General features: G+C 38.1%; 1 protein-coding gene across 1 annotated transcript; it reads left to right on the top strand.

Annotated features, from left to right (window-relative positions):
• Window positions 1-535: 535 nt before the first annotated feature.
• Window positions 536-7,272, top strand: LOC122546223 (acetyl-CoA carboxylase 2-like). Its single transcript, XM_043685012.1, has 5 exons — window positions 536-1,156; window positions 3,192-3,380; window positions 4,214-4,314; window positions 6,010-6,098; window positions 7,030-7,272. The coding sequence occupies exons 2-5, from the start codon at window positions 3,198-3,200 to the stop codon at window positions 7,170-7,172; spliced, it is 516 nt and encodes a 171-aa protein (XP_043540947.1). The 5' UTR covers window positions 536-1,156; window positions 3,192-3,197; the 3' UTR covers window positions 7,173-7,272.
• The last annotated feature ends 556 nt before the right edge of the window (window positions 7,273-7,828 follow it).

The raw sequence follows: 7,828 nt of genomic DNA, 5'->3' as shown, positions 1-7,828 counted from the left end.
GTGGTGAAGTCACTTCCTGTTCCTTTTCTCAGGGTTGGTAGATGGAGTCTAACTCGATATGTTTGTTGATAGAGTTCCGGTTGGAATGCCATGCTTCTAGGAATTCTTGTGTGTGTCTTTGTTTGGCTTGTCCAAGGATGGATGTGTTGTCCCAGTCGAAGTGGTGTCCTTCCTCATCTGTATGTGAGGACTAGTGAGAGAGTGTCATGTGTTTTTGGGGCGAGTTGATGTACATGTATCTGGTGGCCATTTTCCTGCTTGTTTGTCCAATGTAGTGTTTGTTACAGTCCTTGCAGTCCTTGTAAATGACATTAGTTTTGCTCGTTGTCTGTATAGGGTCTTTCAAGTTCATGAGCTGCTGTTTTAGTGTGTTGGTGGGTTTGTGGGCTACCATGATGCCAAGAGGTCTGAGTAGTCTGGCAGTCATTTCCGAGATGTCTTTGATGTAAGGGGGAGTGGCTAGGGTTTCTGATAAAAAGCTTTTGCCCAAAACATCAATCTTCCTGCTCCTCGGATGCTGCCTGACCTGCTGTGCTTTTCCAGCAACACTCTAATCTTGACTTCATTCAAGTTGTTTCAGGACCTTGGAGCAACCTTGCAACAATATTATGGAGCTTCACATCACTGAGCATAAACAGCAGTGTGATGGAGCTGGAACAATCCAAAATGAAAAAAAAGTACCTGGATATGAACATGTGAAAAGGATAGATTATTCCTTGCCTAATGTAACAATAAGATCATATGTCAATGATTACTGTGTATTGTAGTATTTGGAATTAGCGAATGGTGTTGCTTTGAAGTTTAAGGCTGAAGATAGTCCTGGAGTTCGCTCTGAACAATCTATCTTGAATCCAAAGTCATAGTGTGGCATCAAATCAAACAATAAGAGAATGTGAAGCTTGAAAATACACACCAACAGTAAATTGTATGGTACTGCCATAATTCCACTAATGTTGGTTTAACAACTATTAACAGCTGCATCATTGCCTTCCTGAATCTTATTCTCTAGGCCCACTTGCACACAGGAGTCTTTGCGCCACAGCAGTCATTAGCTATCGTTGGCAAGAAACTCCATCAAGTGTTTCACAGTGTATTAGAGAACCTGGTCAACGTTACGAGTGGTTACTGTTTGCCTGAACCCTACTTCAGCACTAAGGTAAGTAGTAGAGTAAAACTTGCAACTCCTTTTCTTTTATAAAATCCGAAAGAACTGTGGATGCTGCAAGTCAGAAACAAAAACAGAAGTTGTTGGAAAAGCTCAGCAGGAATAGTATCATCTGTGAAGCAAAATTAAAGTTAACGTTTCGAGTTGGAGACCCTTCCTCAGAACTGATGGTAGCTAGGAAAATGTCAGCTTATATGCAGAAGATGGGGTGGGAGGAGAGGTAAAGGAGTAAATGATAGGTAGGATAGAGCCCAAAGAGAGAGAACAGTTGAACAGTCAAAGGAGTTGGTAACGATCTGGCAGGGAGGGTGACTAGCTGTTAGTGGTTAACAATACGTCGTGTCTAATGGCAGACTCATGGTTGTGGTTGGTCATAGTCTTCCATTACACACTGTTGTTAGCCGCTAACAGTCTCAATTAACAGCCATTCACCCTCCCAGTCAGATTGTTATCGACTCCTTTGTCTGTCCAACTGTTCTTCTCTCTGTTTGAGCTCTATCCCTACCTGTCGTTTATTCCTTACTCCTTCCCCCCACCACCCTGTCTTCTGCATATAAACCGACACTTTCCTAGCTGCCATCAGTTCTGAGGAAGGGTCACCGAAACTGAAATGTTAACTTTGACATCTCTTCACAGATGATGCCAGACCTGCTGAGCTTTTCCAGCAACTTCTATTTTTGTTGCTTTTATATTCAGTCTATCCACACACTGATCAATTAATTGAATGGATTAGGCAATCTTTTTCCAATTATGTTTTCCAAGTATATATGAGCATCATTTAAAACCTAAAATGTAAGATTGCCTTAATCTTAAGGCTGTATTTAACTGTGTTTCATTGTATGATCTGTTTGGATGCATCAATTCACCGCGATGACCCCCCCTAAAAGTGCAAACATAGTCTTTCAAAATCTGGTACAAGCAATCAAAACACAAAAGATCCTACGGGTTGAATCTTAAATGCATTTTTGGCTACGTCCAAATTGCGTTCATATTTTTTATTGGTTTTGTCACCACAAGGCCCAATGAGTTCTCACGCCTTATATATCAAACTCCCCTCATTGATTACCTACCTTGTCCCTACAACATTGTCCAATTTTATACCCTATCTTATCATGTGCTATTCCTGGAATAGTCTCACCACTCGGTGAATATCCCAGAATTCACCAGCATCCCTTCCAGTAAAGATTTTGTGTGCTCAGGGACAGGGAGAAATTGTTCCACTTGTAAAAGAACTACAAAAAAGAGGGCATAGGTTTAAAAATTTGCCAAAGCAGCAAGGATATTAGAAGAAAAAATATTTTCACTCATGGAAAATTTAAGGGGTGGAATGAACTGCCTGCAAGCATGGTTGTGACAGGTTCAGTTGAGGCATTGAAGAAGTGATTGGATGATTATTTGGGTAAAAATAACGTGCAAGAGTATAGGGGAAAAAGAAGGACATTGGCACTAGATCATAATGCTCATTCACTCAGACCCTTATTTCATTCTGCCCTGTGTCTTGAAATCTAATATTACAGGTAAGGAGGAAAACTCACATGGAAAGTCACTTCACTTGTATGTCAACTTAATACTATCACAAGAGCAAAATAGAAGGATTGCACCTGGAACTTAGCTTTTTAGAAAAGCCTGAAGGACTATCATAGTTTTATTACTATGTTACCCTAATCCAATTTTGGATATGGTTCTTTTAATTCCCTTCCCAAACTCCATTACATTTGCATTTCTACCTCCATCTTTTACAACACTGTGAAAGATTGTCATGTTTCTGATTTCTCATTACATAGCTTGACATCCATTTTTCAATTTCCATTTGTGCAGCAGGTTGGGATATTGCATTACAGTAAAGGGATGATTGATTGTTAACTGTTTCCAAAGAAACTCCTCCCTTAGCCAATTTACCTTGTACTAAAGTAGTGTTAATATAGTGTAGATGTCTGGTTTCCCAAGTTTTTGGTTTTATATCAATTTCAAAGAATGCTTGTACTAACTTGCCTCTTTCAATTTCCATTCTCTTTTCCTATCGTAGGTTAAAATGTGGGTCACAAAATTGATGACAACTCTCCGAGACCCTTCCCTACCACTTCTTGAGTTGCAAGACATTATGACCAATGTTTCAGGCAGGATCCCCGTGAGTGTGGAGAAGGCCATTCGAAAAGTGATAGCCCAGTATGCCAGTAACATCACTTCTGTGCTCAGTCAATTCCCCAGCCAGCAGGTAAGCCAAGAACAGGTTGCTAAATGAACCATGTGTCATAGGAAACTTGAGAAATCTCATCAGACTGTCAGAGGAATAGGGCTAAAGGGAGCAGAGATCATCCTACAATTTTAAAAACAAAATTTCAAGTCATTTTCAGAGATTTAACTAATTTTGAAAAAGAATAGATTGGCCCATTTTGCCCCTGACAGAACAACTTTTATCTCTCAGAATAATGAGCTGGGATCCAGTTTTTAGAAAGCTTCTGTAGGCTCACAGCTCATTCTAAGGTATGCTTAAAACTGCTGCAGGCATTTACTTTTGCATGTTGTGTTGTGTAGGGTTGGGGGTGATTCCAGTTTTGCTGTTGGTCTTTAATCTATTCTATTTAATAGGGTGATAGGTTCAAGTTGCCTGATCATACATTGGAGGATTTTGCCACTGGGTATATCTTATTTTTGCTGCGTAGCATTTCTTTCAATGCTGTTATGATGGTTCACCTGCACAAAACCCTGATGTCAGCTGGCAGTCTTGTCAGAGCTTCTGAAATAGCTTTGGCTTCATGGCCCATCAATGGAACCACCAACACCGCCGTTAGCTTTAGCCCCGTATGAATGCCAGGTTTCCTTCTTTGAAGAGCCTTAATTAAATCAGTTGAGTTTTTGATGCTAATTAGAGGTTTTTGTGCTTATTTTCTTAAACCAAACCACTTATTAGTAGATTTGCTAATTTCACTTGCACAATTGGCGATAGAGGAATTTTAACTTGCACTTTCAAAGTGATCAGTCTTGTACCATATTGACAATGTATTTGCCATTCTTTCCTGGTTCTGAAAACATTTTTTTCAATTTAAGATTGCCAATATCCTGGATAGCCATGCAGCCACCCTTCAACGGAAAGCAGACAGAGAAGTCTTCTTTATGAACACACAGAGCATTGTCCAGTTGGTGCAGCGGTGAGTAGCAAATTCTCTATATTATTAATACTCAATGTCATTTTTGAAGGCTTAGTAGCTGTAACAAATTTGAACTTGACATCATATTTTGAAATCCTTTTTTATACATAAATTTCTTCCAATTTCTCAAGTATACCACATAAGTATTATCTAAACCCTTTGGTTTAGATTCTAGTGTGCAGCTCATTCCCAAATCTGTATAATTAAGCTACAATTGATGAGCTCCTGATACATTATTCATATGTTGATGTGGATCTCATGCATAATGTGATATCAGTTTATTAATCCAGTCTGTTGTTTATGTAATAGAAACAAAAATTGCTGGAAATACCTAGTAGGTCTGAGGAGAGGAAGAGAAAGTAAATGTTTTAGGTTTGTGACACTTTATCAGATCAGATGTGATTAAAAAATCAAATAATTCTGATATGTTAATTCTACATAGAATCTCTACAGTGTGGAAACAGGCCCTTCAGCCAACAAGTCTACACTAACCCTCTGAAGAGTAAGCCACTCAGATCCACTCCCCTACCCAATATTTACCCCTGACCTAACCTACACCTCCTTGACACTATGGGCAATTCAGCACAGCCAATTCATCAATACTGAACATCTTTTGGATTGTGGGAGGAAACCAGAGCACCCAAGGGAAACCCACACAGACATGGGGAGATCGTGCAAACTCCACACAGGCAGTCACCCAAGGCTGGAATCAAACCCAGGTCCCTGTTGTTGTTAGGCGGCAGTGCTAGCCACTGAGCCACTGCACCACCCCATTCTGTTTCTCCATTGTTAGATGCTGCTAGACTTGCTGAATATTTTCAGCATTATGTTTTTATTTCAGACTTTCAGCATCTCTGGATTTTTGCAATTGCTTTTTTAAATCACATCTTTGACATCACATTCTTTGTTAATTTGCCACCAATTTATCCATGGAGGAGTTAATGTTTCTTTTAATTTCTTTTAGACTTTTTAATAGCTGCAAACAAACATACTGAAGCAAAGAGTAAATATCCATGCTATCTTTTATTGAGCAAGCTAAACTGCGATCATCACTATTTCCCCATCTACTAGACATGCTTCCTAATCCTGGAAAACCAACAATAAACATATTCTTTCAATTGTGGTTTTCCTTTGGTATTTTACAATGAAAAAATTAAATACCTCAAATGGCCATAACTTTTCCTCTCCCAGCCACATTTGGTTTATTACAGTATTCAGTATGTTCCATCTCTGGTTGAATAGACTGTCGTAACCGTAAAGGGGAATTTTGATAATAGATGTATTAGCTGGTGGGAAAACATATTATTAGGGGTCGAAACTGAAAGAGAACAGATATCTTAATAAAATCTGAAAAGCTACTGACAGGAATAATATTGTGGTGACTTACTTAATTTTATGGATGCTTCAGAAAGTAACACTTGCTCAAAAATTTCCCAAATAAAATTAATCAAATCTGACATTTACTCATTGCTATTTGATTTGTGATTTAAGAAATTAACATGAATATTAATGTTTAAATTAGCCAAGCATGAACAACTGGAAGATTCCAGCTGCCAGCTGTGTTATTGGTTTGCAGCTAATGGATGTATTTTGACCATGTGCCTTCTCCTCTATAATGGGTAGGAATAGCAGTTCCATTGGGTTCCCAACATTATGAAAAATGTATATTTAATTTGTTCCATTTTTTTTTGTCAGCTATCGAAGTGGGATTCGTGGGCACATGAAATCAGTTGTCCTTGACCTGCTGAGGAGGTATCTGAATGTGGAAACACAGTTTCAACAAGGTAAAAAAAGTTAGCTTTTAAAATAAAACCAAGAGCTGACCTTACACTCCTTTTGGCTTCACAGTCTTGGGTGGATTCGTGGCAAATTTAAAGTGCTTTTCTGCCTCCTAGCATCTTCTTAACACCGGATTGAATCCATATATCACTTGGTTATACTTCATAAATGTCCCATAGAAACTTCACACAGTTGTTTGTTCTAAGCCCAGTTTCTTACAATGGTTATTTATGCACCAGAAATGTTAGCCTGTCTTCCCTCTACTGCATGTTTCTGGCATTCTCTTTTTATGTTGCATTTTTTCCAAAATTTTTAATGCAAATTGAAATGTTTGAGAATTTAGGTCCGATCTCTTTCAAACCCCCTTTCTAATAATGTGCCTTTCTGTGGCACAGGGGGTGAGCAGAAAGCTTTCTGATCATGTTTCTTTGATCATATACATTTGGAATTTATTAGGAACACACTACATGAGTTTAACCTTCAACTCTCTTTGCTACTACCTATTCTGTGTGCTTTCATGTTATTAACTGATTCAGATTTAATAGTCCAATCAAGTATGAACAATCTGGTACTAACTTGCATTTTACTAATCCATGGATAAACTAATGGTATAGCAACACACTGTATTGTAAAATATTCATAAAACTATAAATAGAAATATCTTTTAAAGCATTAAAACAATGCCTCAGATATTATGAAAAAGAAAAGTAGGCTCTGGTGGGAAATGCCTGTGCTCCATGTCTCCAACAGGCTTTTGTCTCAGTCCAAACATTTAGAATCATTTTAACAGAATAAATTAAAACTTTAACAAAGTGATCTGGAGAAAAAACTAGGAATTAACAAGTTCCCTAATTCCCAGCTGTTGTTCTCAAGCATGTAACTTGGTTTTATTTTTCTAGACAGTAATGTAGAGTTTTCAAAAATTTCATTTTCCAGCTCATTATGACAAATGTGTGATCAACTTGAGGGAACAGTACAAACCTGATATGACACCAGTACTTGACTGCATCTTCTCTCATGCACAGGTGGCCAAGAAAAACATCCTAGTTATCATGTTAATTGTAAGTACAATAAAATGAGCAGAACCTGAGTAGAGGTTTATCCATTTACTTAGTCCAGTCTAGGTTTTCTGACCAAGCAACATTGATGTCCCCTGCAGTGAAATCTTCCCAATAACTGTAAATCAATATTTTCAGTTCAACATCCAGTAAAATCTTTATCCAAATCTTGAAAATCGATTTGCTGATAAGTTTCTTCTGAACCCTCTCCAGTTATTAATAAGAATGCTACATTGTGGAATATTTGTGTTTCAGATATATTGAAATGTTAATTAGTTGAGGAGATGTTATATGATATTGTAGGTTATTTTACATCTGGTGGGAAAAGTTGCATATTTTTAATAATTATTAGCAATGACCAGATCATTGTAATTTCCTTGTTGATTACTCCCATAAATGATCATTACAGTAGTACCTCTCTATAAGCTCACCCTGCCCTCACCTGGCAGCTACAAGTGCATGTTTCCAGATAGACATTATTGCACAGCAATCAAGAAAGAGAAACCTTGCTTCCCCTCCAATCCCTTAGCACAGGTGATGACTGATAATTTGCTGTCCCTGTTAAGAGCTGCTGGATAAGATCAGAGCAGGGTTCAACTTAGCTTTGCATTAGTGTCCATGGCTCATTGATGCTCCCTCAGTCAGACAGTTGTAGAGTCATAGAGTCATATAGAATG

Source organism: Chiloscyllium plagiosum, unplaced genomic scaffold, assembly GCF_004010195.1.
Source record: "Chiloscyllium plagiosum isolate BGI_BamShark_2017 unplaced genomic scaffold, ASM401019v2 scaf_4208, whole genome shotgun sequence".
In the NCBI taxonomy this organism is placed as follows: domain Eukaryota; kingdom Metazoa; phylum Chordata; class Chondrichthyes; order Orectolobiformes; family Hemiscylliidae; genus Chiloscyllium; species Chiloscyllium plagiosum.
The sequence above is the reverse complement of the archived record's forward strand: the minus strand, read 5'-3'. Positions and strand labels throughout refer to the sequence as shown.